The 17448-nt window shown below is 37.2% G+C and overlaps 3 protein-coding genes across 3 annotated transcripts; 1 reads left to right on the forward strand and 2 right to left on the reverse strand.

The window, feature by feature from the left end:
* Positions 1–208: 208 nt before the first annotated feature.
* Positions 209–739, reverse strand: LOC138892621 (secreted RxLR effector protein 161-like). Its single transcript, XM_070176358.1, has one exon. It carries the CDS (start codon positions 737–739, stop codon positions 209–211), a length of 531 nt encoding a protein of 176 aa, XP_070032459.1.
* Positions 740–4341: 3602 nt separating this feature from the next.
* LOC138892622 (uncharacterized) lies at positions 4342–4848 on the reverse strand. Its single transcript, XM_070176359.1, has one exon. The coding sequence runs from the start codon at positions 4846–4848 to the stop codon at positions 4342–4344; it is 507 nt and encodes a 168-aa protein (XP_070032460.1).
* A 3970-nt stretch (positions 4849–8818) lies between these two features.
* LOC138892624 (secreted RxLR effector protein 161-like) lies at positions 8819–9704 on the forward strand. Its single transcript, XM_070176360.1, has 2 exons — positions 8819–9064; positions 9357–9704. Exons 1-2 carry the CDS (start codon positions 8819–8821, stop codon positions 9702–9704), a joined length of 594 nt encoding a protein of 197 aa, XP_070032461.1.
* Positions 9705–17448: the final 7744 nt, after the last annotated feature.

The raw sequence follows: 17448 nt of genomic DNA on the forward strand, positions 1-17448 counted from the left end.
TCAGTGCTTTGATGAAGATATCGGCTACCTGGTCCTCTATCTTGCAGAACTTCATACAGATGAGTCCTTTTCAAAATTGTCCTTCAGGAAATGGTGTCGCACATTTAATGCTTTATCTACTTATGCTAAAGCAGGTTCTTTGCCATATTGAGGGCACTTGTGTTGTCGCACAGCAGTGGCACACAGTCAAAAAATACACCAAAATCTTCTAATTATTGCTTGATCTACAGTAGTTGGGCACAACATGAGGTATCTGCCACAAATTCAGCTTATGCAGTAGAGAGAGACAGGAATTTTGTTTCTTTGTACCCCATGAAATCAAGCATGATCCCAGAAAATGTGCCATGCCAGATGTACTCTTCCTTTCCACCAGATAACCAGCATAATCAGCATCAGCATACCAAATTAAGTCAAAATTATCCCCTGAGGTATAATATAGGACCAGATCTTGTGTTCCTTTGAGACATCTCAGAATTCTTTTAGCAGCTTTCAAGTGAGATTCTTTAGGACTTGATTGGAATCTAGCACACATCCTAACACTAAACACAATGTCAGGTCTACTGGCTGTTAGGTACAAGAGAGATCCAATGATACCTCGATACATAGTTTCATTTACAGGGGAACTAGGTTCGTCTATGTCTAGATGAGTGGCAGTAGGAATAGAAGTATCAATGGTCTTTGAACTTTCCATCTCAAATCTCTTCAGAAGCTCCTTAATGTATTTTTGTTGTCTTATCATCGTTCCCTTAGAGGTTTGCTTAAATTGTAGTCATAGGAAGAATTTCAGTTCCCCCATCATACGCATCTCAAACTCGCTTCCCATAAGCTTTGCACACTCCTCACACAAAGAATCATTTGTTGCACAAAAAATGATGTCATCAACATAGACCTGCACAATTAGCACATTCCTCCCTCTTTTATTTAGAAAAAGAGTGTTGTCAATTTTCCCTCTAGTGAAGCCATTCTCCAAAAGGAACCTGGACAACCTTCCATACTATGCACGAGGGGCCTTCTTTAATCTATATAAGGCCTTGTCAAGCTTGAAGACATGTTCAAGATGTTCATGGCATTCAAAACTAGGTGGTTGTTTGACAAAAACTTTTTCCTTCAAATATCCATTCAGAAATGCACTCTTAACATCCATTTGGAACAATGTGAATTCCACATGAGATGCAAAAGCAATAAGAATTCTGATGGCTTCCATTCTTGCAACTGGAGAAAAAATTTCATCATAATCAATTCCTTCCTCTTGATTATAGCCTTGGACCACTAGCTTGGCTTTATTTCTTGTTGTATTGCCAAACTCATCAAGCTTATTTCTGAACACCCACCTAGTTATGACAGTTCTATCTGAAGGTCGAGGAACCATGTGCCACACATTGTTCCTCTCAAATTGATGGAGCTCTTATTGCATAGCAGCAATACAATCAGCATCTTCAAATGCTTCCTTGATATTATTTGGATCAATTTGAGATGGGAAAGCTGAGAAAGCAAACATGTTTTTTGTCTTTGATCTAGTCTGAATTCCTGAATCCAAAGGAGTGATTACATTTTGGAGAGGATGTGAGCTTTTGTGCTTCCAGTTAGACATCTGAGTCTCAGGATGTGAGGGACCATGTTCCGCCATGTGAGACCCATTATTGGCATCGATGGAAGTGTGAGTACCACTTCTCTGCTCTGCATCAGGAGTACCTAGTACAACATCATCAACTCTATTTTCAGCTTCAGTTGTTGTGATTGAGGGACCAGGTTCCTCCGAAACAGCTGGAAGTTCTGTTGCATCATCTTCACTAGACTCCTTGACTTGACTCTTTAGGTCTGCCTTCCCGTTTGCCATATCTATGACCTCTCCAGGGACCTTTGAATAATCTCCATCTTGATCATTCTTATCATGTGAATCTTTTCCCCTTGAGTGGTGTGATTCATCAAAGATTACATGTACTCTTTCCTCTACACATTTAGTCCTATTGTTGTAGACCTTGTATGCTTTACTTTGTGAAGAATAGCCAAGAAAAGTTCCTTCATCACTTTTAGCATCAAATTTTCTCAATGCTTGCTTACAATTACTGAGAATAAAATATTTGCATCAAAATGTTCTTAGGTAAGTCAGCTTTAGTTTTCTCCCATTTAGCAATTCATACAGTGTCTTGTTAAGGAGGGACCTGATCATGCACCTGATTATGAGATAACATGCAGTGTTTATTGCTCAACCCAAAATCTCTTTAGTACACTACTATCAATTAGCATTGTCCTTGCCATATCTTCAAGAGTCCTATTTTTCCTTTCCAAAACACCATTTTGTTGAGGTCTTCCGGGAGCCGAAACATTATGACTTATACCATTTTCAACACAGAATTCATCAAATTTTGCATGGTCAAACTCGGTGCCATGGTCAGATCTTATGTTCACAATATTATGGCTCTTCTTCACTTGAATATGCTTCACAAAGGCAGCAAAAACTGGAAAGGCTTCATCCTTGGTTTTGAGAAATAAGGTCCATGTGAATCTGGAATAGTCATCAACAATAACGAAGATGTACTTCTTTCCTCCTCTACTGGGCATCCTCATAGGTCCACACAAATCCATATGAAGAAGATCCGGTGGCCTTGAGGTGCTCACTTCCTTCTTTGGCTTGAATGAGGACCTGACTTGCTTTCCTTTCATACATGCATCACACACCTCGTGATCTTTGAACTTTGACTTTGGCAGCCCATGGACCAGGTCCTTCTTGATGAGCTTGTTCAATAGAGGAAATCTTGCATGTCCCAATCTTATATGCCATAGTTCAGCATCATCATCAACAACACTCAAACATGTAACATCACCATTGTTCAGAGAGTCAAAGTCTGCAACATAGATGTTTTTAATTCTTTTTTCCACTAGAACTATTTCACCAGTTACAAGATTGGTCACAATGCAAGTCTTTGATAAGAACTCCACTTTGTTTCCTTTGTCACAGATTTGAGAGACACTCAACAGGCTGTATTTCAAGCCATTCATATAATACATATTTTTAATTGAGTGAGTGAGTGTCTTCCCAATTTTTCTAATTCCTAGAATGTATCCCTTTTTGCCATTTCCAAAGGACACACTCCTACCTTGCAGGGCTTTGAGTAAAAAACAATCATCAGTACTTCTAGTCATGTGTTTAGAACAGCCAATATCTATGTACCATCTTTCATTGCTTCCTTTCACTACTTCCTGCACAAGGAATCAAATATTGGACTTACGAACCCAAACACGTTTGGGTCCCTTATAATAAGGAAAGGGGCGAATTAGACGTCTTTTAGTCCAGGTAGGCATCACACACTTTTTTTAAGAGAAACAGTTTCCTTAGCAGTAGATATTATTTCAACAAAAATTTTGTTTTTCTGTGGGGACTGAGACCTTGCTTTACAAGAATCTTTGTAATAACCAGTATTACCACAATGAGTGCAAAGCTAGTTATTAGGCACAATAACATACTTGCTATGTGAGTTGTAGGATGCTTTTTCTTTTTGGAACCTGATTCCCTGCATGTTCCCCCCGTTACTTCTATACATGGAAGTGATTGTGTCAGAAGACCAGGTCCACGTCAGAGATTTATCTAGGTCATTATTAACCCTGCTTAAATCTTCCTGAAGATGTCTATTTCTTTCAAGTTCAGCACAAAGACTTAATTTTACCTTTTTGAGTTTATTTTCAAGCTTAAGGTGTAGCTCACTCGTCACTTCCTTTCCTTTTGAGGAGTTCATGCAATTGTCCATTGAAAGTTTTTAACAAAATATTATCTTTCTTTAACTCCTCTACTATTTCCTTCAGATCCACAACTACTACCAGCAAGTCATCTCTCTCATGTTCTATCTCTCCGATTTTCTCAGTTAAAACATCTTTTTCTTTCTTTAACTCCTCTATTGTTTCCTTTAAATCAACAACTACGACTAGTAAATCGTCTCTCTCATGCTCTATATCTCCTTTTTTCTCAGTTAAAGCATTTTTATCATTAATGAAATTGTGGTAAGCATCAATTAAGACATTAGCTAAAGATACCAACTTCTTTTGAGAGTAGGACTTCAAATTTCTTTGAACATCTAGAATGTTTACCTCGTTGTAATCATCATCTTCATCCTCATCAGATTTTGCCATTAGGGAAAATATGGAATCATATTTTACACCTTCGCTTTCAACAGCCATCATGGAGGTGTCACCTTGTTCATCATCACCCTCAGATTCACTAGAGGAATCTCCCCAGGCTACAAGAGCTTGTTTTACAACATTATCAGCGGTATCTCTTCTCTTGAATTTCATGTCGGAGACTGGGTTCCTCTTAGTTGTCTTGTATGTGTTGTGCTTGTAATGGTCCTACTTGTGGAGAGGGAAATCTTTGATGAAATGTCCCGGCTTCCCGCATTTGTGACAACAATCATATCCTTTTGTGTTTCTGCTAGAGCTACCTTTCTTAGGAATACCTTCATTTCTACGAACCATTTTATGAAATCTCCGTGCAAGATAGGCCATGTCAGCATCATCACCACTTGAGTCACTATTGTCTGCCTTGAGAACCAGGTTTTTCTCCTTTTTGGGTTCTCTTCTTTCATGATCTTTCTTCTTCTTCATTTCATAGGTTTTCAGATTTTCAATTAGTTCATCAATCGTCGGCTTTTGCAGATCTTTGGCTTCTGTGATAGCATTGACTTTGCTCTCCCAGGAACCAGGTAACACACTGAGTATTTTTCTAACCAGTTTGCTCCTTGGGATAATCTTTCCAAGGGAGTGAAGCTCATTGATAATGGAAGTAAAGCGAGTATGCATGTCCTGAATAGACTCATCCTCCTTCATCTTGAAAAGTTCATACTCAGTAGTGAGCATGTCAATTTTTGACTGCTTGACTATAGTGGTACCTTCGTGTGTAGTTTGGAAGGCCTCCCAAATCTCATTGGCAGATTGGCAGGCTGAGATTCAATTGTACTCGTCTGGTCCAATACCACAGACGATGATATTCTTTGCTCGGAAGTTTTTCTCGATGGCTTTATGACTAGCATCATTATATTCCTTCTTTGTCTTTGGAACTGTGACTGTTGTCTCGCCAATGGTCTTCATAGGGACAAAGGGTCCATCACAGCTAACATCCTAAAGCTCTGAATCTTCTGCCATGATAAAATCATATATTCTTGTCTTCCACCGACCGTAGTATTGTCCATTGAATCTTGGTGGTCTGTAGGTTGATTAACCTTCTTCAAACTTTGGTGGAGCAGCCATGTAGATCCTTTCTAGGTGTTATTCGTATAAAAATAACCCGCTCTGATACCAATTGATGTAACCTAAGAGTATACCAAACTGTATAGAGAACCTGGTTCCCTATCAGTTCCTACAGAACACATCAGTAAGTAAATAACACAATGATATTTAAGTGAAAAACACCCAGCTCACGGGATTAAAATCTACGACCTACACTCGTAAGATTTCAACTTCATTAACTGAGCAACTTTAGATTACAACCTATTGTATCCTAGGAATTAAACTCTTAATCCATCGCCTACTTACAATACCTTTATTGCAATCCTCTTTATAATAACTCTGTTACAAAGCTAACCACTTGACTAACTCTAATCAACACAAACACAAGGTTTATGGTTTAACTAAGTGTCCTACGAGATGCTTCTAAATAAGATGAGTATGAGTTACAAGTGAATAACATAAACAAAGACATAACAATACTAAGGACACACGATGTAATCAATGTTGGGATCTGGTCCTTCGTCATGTTGTTGTTTTGTTCTTCAATACCTTTGAGAGAATTTTGACCTGAGCGGTTTCAATTTTGATGATTAACAAAGGAACACATGCATGAACCAAGTTCATGGAGAGTGTACACAGGTGACAAGCAAAATCAAGCAAAAGGCATGCACGTGAAAGGGATAAGTATAATTGGTTGTTTCTGATAATCCCTTAACGAAAAGGTTGCATATTTTATAAGGAGCAGGACTCCTTACTTGAAGAGAACCTCTATCCAAGATAAGGAAGAAGTTAGAAGTTGAAGATAACTAGAACTCTTCCACCAAGGAAGACTAAAGCATTAGAACTCTAGTTAATCCTTATTCTGCTAACTCTATAAATATTAGTTGTGTTCTATTTTACAGGTGACACACACATACATAAGTGAAAGCACGAATTGAGAGCAAAATAGCAAGGCATTTTGTGAGCAATTCTTGTGAGATTCAAGAGTGTGATCCTGAAGCTACATGAACCAGATTGAAGAACCAACTTCATAAAGAGTTTTATGTGTCTTTCTTTATTTCTAGTTCAAACTATAGTAGGTGTTTTTCAGTTGTACTTTTTAGCTTTCTTAGAAGCAAATTATACTAGGTACCTGAGTTGTATTATTCAAGTTAGAGTTAACTTGAAGTAGTCGTAACAGCCTGTGGCGTGTTGTTACAAGGGTTAGAATTAATCCTTAGGTTTGCAAGAGGTTGTAAACTCGAGTTGTATCTTTCAAGTTAGAGTTAACTTGAAATAGTCGCAACAACTCGTGGTTGGTTGCTACAAGGGTTAGAGTAAATTCTTAGGTTTACAAGAGGTTGTAAACTTTGTTTTTGGCTCAGAGTTGTAGTGAAATGTTTGGAAAAAATTCTGTTGGGTAGTAGGTCGTTGGTTTTTCACCTTTTGAGTCGGGTGTTTTTCACGTAAAAATCCTTGTGTTCTTTACTTTCTGCATTATTTATTCCGCAATTGTAGTGTAAGGAATACAAAGAAGAACTAGGTCCTTTGACAATCTAGTGCATGCAAAAATTGGGCACCACACAAATCACCCACTCTTTTGTGGTATTGAAGTATAAAATATTAATTGGTATCAGAGCGGGTTATCCTTGAAGAGGCTAACACCTTAGGAAAAGATCAAGATGAGGGCACTACCTGAAAACTGTAAAGAGCAATCAACCACTAGGCCACCACTATCAAATGATCATTACTACTCTTTGTGGAAGGAGAGGAGAAAAGATCACTTGCAGATGACTGATGGATGCTTCAAATGTGGTAAAAAGAACCACATGATTAAGAACTGTCCTATGTGGGAAATCGAGTGGAAAAAGGAGAGACCTAAAATAAGAAATAGAAAGAAGGAACAAGTTCATGATAAGAAGAAATACAACATAGGGCCATCCAAAGCAATGATTGCTGCTTGGGAAGACAGTTTAAATGAGGACATTGATGATGATGATGATGTTGAACGAGCTCTTATAGCAATTCAAGAATCTGAAAATAAACCTGATGCAGAATTTGACATAAGTTTTCTGGACCTAAAAGATAAAACTAAATTTCTTTCCAAAGATAGACTATCAGAACTATTGCTAACGTTAATTGATGAATCTAAGAATATAAGTTCTGAAAAAGAAAACCTGTCAAAAGAATGTAAATTTTTAAAAGCAGAATGCAAAAACCTGGAAATAAAAGCTTGTAACACTGAAAAGGAAAATACTGTTTTGAAGAACCAGGTTCATGCACTTGATACAACTGTCTTAGATCTTTGATCTTAAAATATAAAGTTAAAGTTAGGGACATGAAAAGAGATAGCCAGTGATATACAACTCAACCTAGAGGATGATTTAAGGAAGCTTAAATATGAGCTATACAAAAGGGAAGACAATATAAGAGTTTTGGAAGACGACTTGACTAAGGTTAAACATGAACTGGATAGAACATGTAAATGGAACATGTCCTCTGATGCACTTTCATAGCTACAAAAACACCATAGTAGTAATAGAAAGGGACATGGCTTTGGAAACTCTGCACCTAAATGGATCCCAAAAATAAGTACCTAACACTTCCTAAGAATAAGATTTGCACTCACTGTGGTAACACTAGACACTATAGGAGTGAATGTGTAGCAAAAGAAAAGGCAAGTCTAAGTAACAAAAAATTTGTTCTGGGGAAGAATAGGTTGCCAAGTTGGGCAAAGAAAAATTTGATTCATCTATTTACCCATAGAAAGGGAACCAAACTAGTTTGGGTTCCTAAGACTTACCTCTGATTTTCTTTTGCAGGTCCAAGTGAGAGAGAGCAGCCAAAAATGATATATGGAAAGAGGTTGCTCAAAACATATGACAGGAAATAAGAAAAGGTTCCTTTCACTTGTGGCCTTTAAATGAGGAACACGATGATGAAGAGATTGGGCTGGTAAGAAACTAAAATGATAAAACCATAGTACAGCCTGAAGCTGCACTACAAGAAGCAACAGATGATGGAATAGGTCCTTCCACCCAGGGCAACCTGACAGGGAAAACTGACCAAAGAGGAACTGATCCTTACACCTTGAGGGAACCTGTCCATGAACATGTTCCTCAACAACAAAATATTGAATGAACATCTAGAGAAAACCAGTTGGTTATGAATCCTTACAAGTATCAAAGTTCTCATCCCATTGGGAACATAATCACTGATCCAACCTCTAGAACCAAAACCAGATCTTTTTTAAAGAACCTTTGTACTTTTGATGCTTTTTTATTTCTTATTGAACCTAAAAATATTTCTGAGGCTTTGCAGGATGAATATTGGGTGAATGCAATACAAGATGAACTCAACCAATTTAAGAGAAGTCAAGTTTGGCATCTAGTACCAAGACTTAAGGAAAGAACAATGATTGGCACTAAATGAGTCTTCAGAAACAAACTTGATGAAAAAGGAATAGTTACAAGGAACAAGGCAAGATTGGTGGTACATGGATATAGTCAAGTTTGGCATCTAGTACCAAGACCATGATGAAACTTCTGCTCTAGTTGCAAGATTGGAAGAAATTAGACTCCTTATAGCCTTTGCTGCTTACAAGGAATTCACTCTCCATTAGATGGATGTCAAGAATGCCTTTCTCAATGGCTATATAAAGGAAGAAGTGTTTGTGAAGCAACCCCATGGCTTTGAAAGCAAGGAGTGTCCTAATCATGTGCACAAGCTTGACAACGCACTTTATGGGCTCAAGCATGCTCCAAGAGCATGGTATGAAAGATTGTCTAAATTCTTGCTTGATCATGGTTATAAGAGAGGTAAAATTGACAATACTTTATTCTTGAAAGAAAAAGGTAAATATCTCTTGGTAAGTTAGATATATGTTGATGATATAATCTTTGGAGCAATAACTGATAGGTTAAGTAAAGAATTTGCTAAGATAATGCGGAGTGAGTTTGAAATGAGTATGATGGGTGAGCTTAATTTCTTTTTAGGCTTACAAATTAAACAAAATTTAAATAAAACTATGATCCATCAATAAAAGTATGTGAAAGAGTTTCTCAGAAGATTTAAGATGGAAGATTCCAAAGAAATTTGACACTCCTATAGCAACAACCATGAAATTAGATTTGGATGAACCTGGTTCATCTGTTGATTAGAAAATGTATAGGGGAATGATTGGCTCTCTGTTATATCTCACTACTAGTAGACCTGGCATTATTTTTAGTGTAGGCATTTGTGCTAGATTTCAGGCTAATCCAAAGGAGATTCATTTGAAGGTTGTCAAAAGGATTTTGAGATACCTAAAAGGCACCACTGATCTTTGCCTATCGTATCCAAAAGATAGTAATTTTTATGTAGTAGGATATGCTGATGCTGATTATGTAGGTTTTCTTGTGGATAGAAAGAGCACATCAGGTATGGCACACTTTCTTGGCTCAAGTCTTGTATCTTGGGCCACCAAAAAGCAAAACTCTGTGCCTTTGTCTGCTACTAAAACTGAGTAGTTGCCTCATGTTGTGCTCAATTGTTGTAGATCAAACAATAATTAATAGGCTTTGAAATTGATGTAGGATGTATTCCTATCTTTTATGACAATACTAGTGCAATTAGTATGACCAAGAACCTGGTTCATCACAAATGAACTAAACACATGGATGTTAGGCATCATTTTTTTAGGGATGATTTTGAGAAGTGTTTGATCACTGTGGAATTTGGTGCTGCTGATAAACATATTGCTGACATCTTCACAAAAGCTTTGAGTAGGGATTGTTGTATCCTATTTTGAACAAGACAAAACAAACCATAACTTATAGTACCCTACAAGGTTAATTATTGTTTAGAGTCGCCAGCTAATGTTTAAGGTATACTATTACACCTATATTACACTATATAATGTACACCTCGACTATGGTCTACGAAACCGTTGAGATTCTGAGTAAGGTTTTAAGTTATCTCGAATGGAAGGTGTTAGGCATCTCTCAAGATCCACAAAATATGGTTCTTGTAGACTCAATCAAATAAATGAGGGAAGGTTCAAAAGAATGATTAATTTGATATATACAAAGAACGGTAAAGTAGCTTGAATGAAAGTGATTGAACATAAATGTCACATGGTGAAAAATAAATGTCTATGTATGATAAATTATATACAAAAGGGGGATAAAGTGTGTGAGAGCAAATATGTAGTAACAAGTGAAGTATTTTTGTAAATTAACTAGATGAATTGTAATTAAAGAATGCACTTGGAAGAATTTGATTTATGTCCATAAATAAACTATTTTGAGTAATAGGCTAAATGTAAAAAAAAAAAAAAAGAAGGAAAAAACTCATCTAAAAGTGATTGGCCAAAAGGGGGGAAAGAATTATTTTTTATGTAATGAATAGGGTAAGAAAGGAATTAATTAAATATTTTACAAAAAAAAAAAATACGTTAAAGAAAGGACAATTAATTATGAGAAGCGAATAATAAAATATTTATATTTGTGTGCACATGTAGTAAAAAATGGATGAACAAAATGTATGAAATAATTTAGATTTTTTTTTGAAAATTGTTGCACAAGACACAGAGAAGAATTTGGTATTTTTAAAGAATAGGTTATGTAAGAAAGGAACAATATATGATTTGATTAAAGTACAAAATTAATAAAACTAATAATTAACAATTCAAGACAAGATTAAAAGATGCTCGAACACTACATCTTACACTTTAATTTAATGAATAGGATATGAAAGAATTTCATTTAATATGAATGAACAAGTACACGAAGTTGTTAAAGGAATGAGAGTACAAGATAATGTGCAGTGATAAGTGAAATATTTACAAATTGATTAAATGAATATTAATAAAGAATATACTTTGAAAGAAATTAGTTGATGTACAAAGATTAACCTTTTAAATGAGAACCCAAATTGTAAAAAGGGGAATTTACTTTAAATGATTGGCGGAAGGTGAAAAAGAATAATGTTTTAACAACCTTAGTAAGTAATGAATAAAATAAAAGAATTAGTTTGATGAATAAAGAGTAAATGTGGTATAAGAAAAATGTGTCAACATTGATGACATAAAAATTATCCTATCATTACAAAGAAATATTTATGCTAAAAATGAGTTATCATTCAATTAGTAACTAAAGATCACTTTTAAGTCATGGTCTTGAAACACAAATTATGTAAGCTAAGCCCAAATGACTACAAGGCCTAAGTTTCACAAAGAATAGTACGATAGTCCGGCTATAATTTTCTACTTAAGTTGTGTCAATTAAAGAATAATTTACCTATAAAATGATTCAAAATGATGCTCATACAATTGTGAGACAAAGACAAAATATTTATTTTATTTTTTTGAAATTTGACATGTTTTGTTTTTATGTATGTCTAATTTAACTAGGTGGATGTATATCAATCACATTATGAATGTATTCAATAACCTAGCGTACATGCACCAATTTTATGAACTCGCGTAACACACAAATAATAAGGAGTACTAATTATTAACTATATGCAATTTCCTAAGTGGTTAGCAGATAGATAATATTAAAGCAAGCAAGCAAACACATATCTACTTCTTTACTGTGCTTTACGTTTTTGTATATCCAAGACTGGAAAATACGAATCGGAGAATTTAACATGGCTCGTCTTTGTCTCCGAGCGTCGTCTTCCAAAATGACTTCATATGATTATATCTTATCCTTTATCGGTCAAAATATCATCACAAGAACTCAAAAAATTTATTCTCATCGGCCCTGGGTATACCACATATCCATTAAACTAAATGATGGATACCGTCGAGATGGAACAAAGTCTCAAGGCGTCAAAGAATGTTCGATTCAACACATTAGCTGTGGTAACACTGAAAGCCGAACATATGGCGAATCAAAATGTTTTCACTGTTTGCGAACCTCATCAGACCAAATACAATGGGAAAACGACCAGGGATTTTCTCCTTAGCAGAACAAAACAAGAACATGTGAGTGGCCAGTAATGAAGAAGTAAGGCAACGACATTAGATAAAGCAGTAGCACAAAGTTCCAACACTTTGAATAAGATTCAATAAGTCCCATAACCTAAAGAAAATTCAAATAAATTATTCAGCCAACAGTAGAAACCAAACGTGATAATCAGCAGAGCAACTGTAGGAAGAGCACTCCTAAAGGTCATTATAAAATAAACTATCCGACCCGCAAACAAAAGTCTCCGACCAACTTGTCTTTGACCAAATATAGTCAGACTTTAGAGAATCCAAAATGTAACTGTCGGCGGAGAATTAGAAGCTACCGGAAAAGTAAAATCCGACCCAAGGATTCATTTTTTAGATCTGGTTTCTTAATATCAAACCTCAAACAAAACAGTAAGGGAACGAGGAGAAAGAGCGTCGCCATGAAAGTTCAAATTCCGGCCAGATCTGGAACGTGACAGCGAAAGAGCAGAAGTCGCCGGAAAATACCATTTCCGGCTAAGTTTTGAAAGTTTCAACTTAGATCCGGATTTCTTTTACATCTATTTCGCTGTATAAAAAAAACAAATGAAAACACAAAAGTTAATAACGAAACAGTGGTGCTCACTTTCGCCGAGCCATCGCTGGCGACCAACTCTGGCGGGCGGCGGAGATGGAGGAGCAGCAAAGATGAAGCGAGAAAAGAAAAGGAAAGAGAGGAGAGGGTAAAAGGAGAGGGGAATGAGGAGTCGCTGGCCGTAGCGTGGCCGGATTTGGCCGATGTCGTCGGAGCTTGTAGAGAAAGAAAGATAGGTGAGAGTGATACAAAGTGGAAGGAACGCAAGGAAAAAACAATGTAACATTAAAGTAAAAGAAAAAACTACGAAAAGAAATAAGAAAACTAGGCAAAAAGATAAAAGGGATTTTCATTCCTTATCCAAAAAAGGAAAGCCCAGTACAATATATAAGAGAAAAAGGATAATCATTCCTATATCTGTGGGGCTACGTATGTAAAAGATAAAAGATAATGTGGGCCACTGTGTAATTACTGCTAACTATATATCAAACTTAAGGGGCTAAAGTGTATACCCCAAGGCTTAACTCCTATTCTGATAACTAACTAACTTAACGACTAGGTTCTTCTCTTTAAGCTCTGCGTACCACTCCTGAAGCCTCTCATTTCTCTACTTCATATCAGATCTTCTCTGTTAAAGTCTTCTTTGTCCTCAAGGAAGAAAAGAAGGAAACCTAGTCTTCAGAGACTAGTAATCTTCCCATGTAGCTTGTTCAGGTGTCAACTGATCCCATTGCACTAATACTTGAGCAACTGCCTTATTTTCCTTTTGTACCATACGTCTGTCCAAAATCTTCTGAGGATGTGGGCAATAAGGGCTAGAAATATCTAGTACTGGTGGATAGGAGATGTTTGTAGGTAGGTTGTAGCATGGTTTCAATTGAGAAACATGAAAGGTTGGGTGTAGTAGCAGTTGTGGTGGAAGAGACAATTTATAAGCGACTGCTCCAGTTCTCTGTAGAACCTGATAGGGCCCATAGTATTTGGCTGACAACTTAGAAAAATAGGTTCTAGATAAGGTTATCTATCGATAAGACTGATCTTAAGGTAGACCCAATCTCCTTCCTTGAATTGCCTATCTGATCTGTACTTATTGGCCTGCATAGCCATCCTTTGTTGAGCCCTCTGTAGATGAAACTTTAGCAATTGAAATTTGAATTTTTCGGTCACTAAACTCCTGCCTACTTTCTCAACAACAGAATCTCCAACTATATAAGGCAGGTGCAAGGGGGAGACTGGCCATATAATACTTCATAAGGAGTGGTCTGAATAGAGGAGTGAAAAGTGGTATTATACCACCACTCAGCATTTGACAAGTAAGAAAACCAGTCTATTTGGGAGTCAGAACAGAAACACCTCAAGTATGTTTCTAAGCACCTGTTTATCACCTCTGTCTGTCCATCTATTTGTGGATGATAAGCTATGGAGGTGTTGAGAGTGACTCCATGCATAGAAAATAACTCCTGCCAAATCTTGCTTGTAAAAATAGGATCCCTATCACTTATAATATCTCCAGGCATGCCATGAAGCTTGTAGATTTGCTCCATAAACAACTTAGCCATATCAGTGGCTGAATAAGGATGAGATAAGCCCAAAAATGAGCATATTTGATCAGCCTATCTACCACTACCCATATTATTGTTTTCCCCTTAAGACTTGGGTAAGCCTTCTATAAAGTCCATACTTCTGCTACTCCATGTTGTTGCAGGTAACTTGAGGGGTTGCAGTAGACCTGAATAAGGAGATCTATCATACTTATGTCTTTGGCAAACATCACAGCCTTTGACATATGTCTGCACATCTTCCCACATTCCCTTCAAGTATAAAAGGGAAGATATTCTTCTATAACTTTGTTCAATATCAGAGTGCCCACGAGTAGTTGAATCATGCCACATTGCATAATGTCCTTTCTTAATTGTTCAACTGGTCCTATCACTAATTTTCCATTCCTTTTAAGTTGCTCATGTAAGAAGGACTGAGAGTGCTTGATGTTGATGAGATAACCCTTTACTTAGATAGGTAATAGGTTGTCCCTTTTGCATGAGAACTGCTCCAATTCCTAGATTGCAGGCATCAGTCTCCACTACAAAAGGTAGAGAGAAATCAGGTTGTACCAGTACTGGGGCAGATGTCAAAGCCTTTTTGAGCTCCTCAAAGGCCCCAGTAGCCTTGCTAGACAAATTGAAATTATCTTTCTTTAACAGGTCAGTAAGAGGTTTGCTAATGACACCATAACCTCTTATAAATATCCGATAGTACCCTGCCAAACCTAGGAATCCTCCCAACTATTTGAGGTTAGCAGGTAGAGACCATGAATGTACAACTTCCACTTTTTTTGGGTCTGTGGCTACCCCTTTAGCAGGAATGTAGTGCCCCAGGTACTCAATCCTCTCAACTACAAAAACACATTTGCTTTCTTTGGCAAACAGTTGATGTTGAACTAGTAGATCAGAAGTGATCCTAAGATGTTGTACATGCTCCTCTAGGTTTTTACTAAAAACAAGAATATCATCAAAAAATACGAGAATGAATTTTCTCGGGTATTTTTGGAAGATGTGGTTCATCAATCCCTGAAAGCTGGAGGGTCATTAGTTAGTCCAAAAGGCATCACTAAGTCATCATAATGCCCTGAGTGAGCTTTGAAGGCTATTTTCTGTATATCATGTGTGGCCATCCTAATTTGATGGTATCCTGCTCTCAAGTCTATCTTAGAGTAAACCTTGGATCCTCCTAGCTCATCTAGCAGTTCTTCAATTATTGGAATTGGGAACTTATCTTTGATAGTCACCTTGTTTAGAGCTCTATAGTCCACCATAATCTCCAAGAGCCATCCTTCTTCCCCACTAGCACCACAGGGGAAGCATATGAGCTGGAACTATATTGAATTATGCCCTGGTTTAGCATTTCCTGCACCATTTATTCTATTACATCCTTTTGTATAGGAGAATTCCTGTAGGGTATAGAATTTACAGGGGTGCTGCCTTTCAATAAAGGAATGTAGTAATCAAACACCCCTCTAGAGGGAGGTAACTGCCTTGGTTCCTTAAAGAGAACTCTGAACTCTCCAAGTAACTGTTGAATCTCCTTAGGTTTTTTGTTCTTTGAGATGTAGTTTATCACCCTTCATGGATCCTCCTGCACATACTCTAATCATGAATATCTGGGTAGTGTTCACTGAAATTTTGTTTAGTGCCTTGGCATCAACAGTCTTAAAGGAAGGAACAGATCCCTTCAGTGTCACCATCTTGTCCTGGTACATGAACTTCATTGAGAGCTTCTCAAAGTTAACCTGAATGTCTCCAAGTTTGCACAACCACTGTATGCCTAGCACCACATCACAACTTTCATATAGGGAGTACTAGAGAGTCATCTTGGAACACCACCCCATGCATCATCCATGTGAAGTTTTTGCTCCCTTCTAATGATTGAATTATCCTTCTATCTGCTACAGAAATATCTTGGGGGCTGATTTGATTAATTTTGCAACCAATCCTCTGTGCAGCTTCTTTATTGATGAAATTGTGTGTGGACCCACAGTCAATTAGGACATGGATAGGCTTCTGTTCAGTGAACCCTTGGGAGTCCTGTATCCTCTAGTTCCATTTAAAGCCTGCAGTGAAATTTCACAATTTTCTATGAGATCTTCCACTAATTCTTGTTCTCCAGCCTCATCTTCTTCTACAGTTGGTTCTTCAACTACCTTCAGAACCTCAGTTTCTAGTTCCCGACAGTAAATTTGTCTCTTTGCCTTACACTTATGCTCTGGTGTAAAGGGATCATCACAAAAGAAGCACAAGCCTTGAGCTCTTTTCTCATCCATTTCAGCTGGAGTCAGTCTCCTTCTTCTGTTGTTGTCGAAGGTTGCAGTCACATGCTTCTTGAATCCAGCTGCATTTCCTTTAGCTACTCCACTAGTTCCTTGATTTGGTGCACCCCTGAACACTGAATGGGCTGTAGAAGAGCCTTTGATGGCCTTGCTTTGGGCAGCAAAGTTAGCCTCTTGTAATCTGGCTAAGTAGTATGCTTAAGGTAAGCTACTTGGATTCCCAACCTTAATAGCATTGCTGAGTTCAGGTTTCAAATTGTTCAAGAAGATACTGATGGCATGCTTAGTGGATAAGTTAATTCTAGTCATTACACTAACAAATGCCCTCTGATAGTCCTTCTGTAATGACACGATTGGCCATTTCGAGTATTACAACCCAGTTTCCCCATTTACTTCTCAAATTGGGCTTTACAGTTGTTGTGTGACTTGCCGGGGCAAATGGTTCGGGTCTGGTGAGGTTTTGGAATGAATTGGAACACTTAGTTCCAAGGCTTAAAGCTTAAGTTAAAAATAGTGACCGGATATCGAGTTATGTGTAAACGACCTCGGACTCGAATTTTGATGATTCCAATAGCTCCATGTGGTAATTTTGGACTTAGGAGCGTGTCCGGTAAATTATTTGGAAATCCGTAGTGGAATTTGGCTTGAATTGCCGAAAGTTGAATTTTGGAAAGTTTGACCGGGGGGTTGACTTTGTGACTTTTTGTTATCGAGGTCGGAATCCTATTTTTTGAGATTGGAATAGCTTTGTTATTCCATTTATGACTTGTACACAAAATTTGAGTTCATTCCGGATTGATTTGCTATGTTTTGGCATTGAACCTAGAATGTTCGATGTCGATTCTTCAAGAATATGTGGTATCACATTAAGAAAATGAGCACCAAATTCAGTATTGATTGTAGTATTAGATCCAT

Source organism: Nicotiana tomentosiformis, chromosome 5, assembly GCF_000390325.3.
Source record: "Nicotiana tomentosiformis chromosome 5, ASM39032v3, whole genome shotgun sequence".
Lineage (NCBI taxonomy): Eukaryota > Viridiplantae > Streptophyta > Magnoliopsida > Solanales > Solanaceae > Nicotiana > Nicotiana tomentosiformis.

Excerpts from the sequence above, each read along its gene's own strand:
- LOC138892621 (XM_070176358.1), bottom strand. The coding sequence starts at position 739 with ATGATAAGACAACAAAAATACATTAAGGAGCTTCTGAAGAGATTTGAG.
- LOC138892622 (XM_070176359.1), bottom strand. The coding sequence starts at position 4,848 with ATGCTCACTACTGAGTATGAACTTTTCAAGATGAAGGAGGATGAGTCT.
- LOC138892624 (XM_070176360.1), top strand. The coding sequence starts at position 8,819 with ATGGATGTCAAGAATGCCTTTCTCAATGGCTATATAAAGGAAGAAGTG. Across the intron at positions 9,065-9,356 it reads AAAAAGGTAAATATCTCTTG|AAAATGTATAGGGGAATGAT; the intron begins GTAAGTTAGATA and ends TCTGTTGATTAG.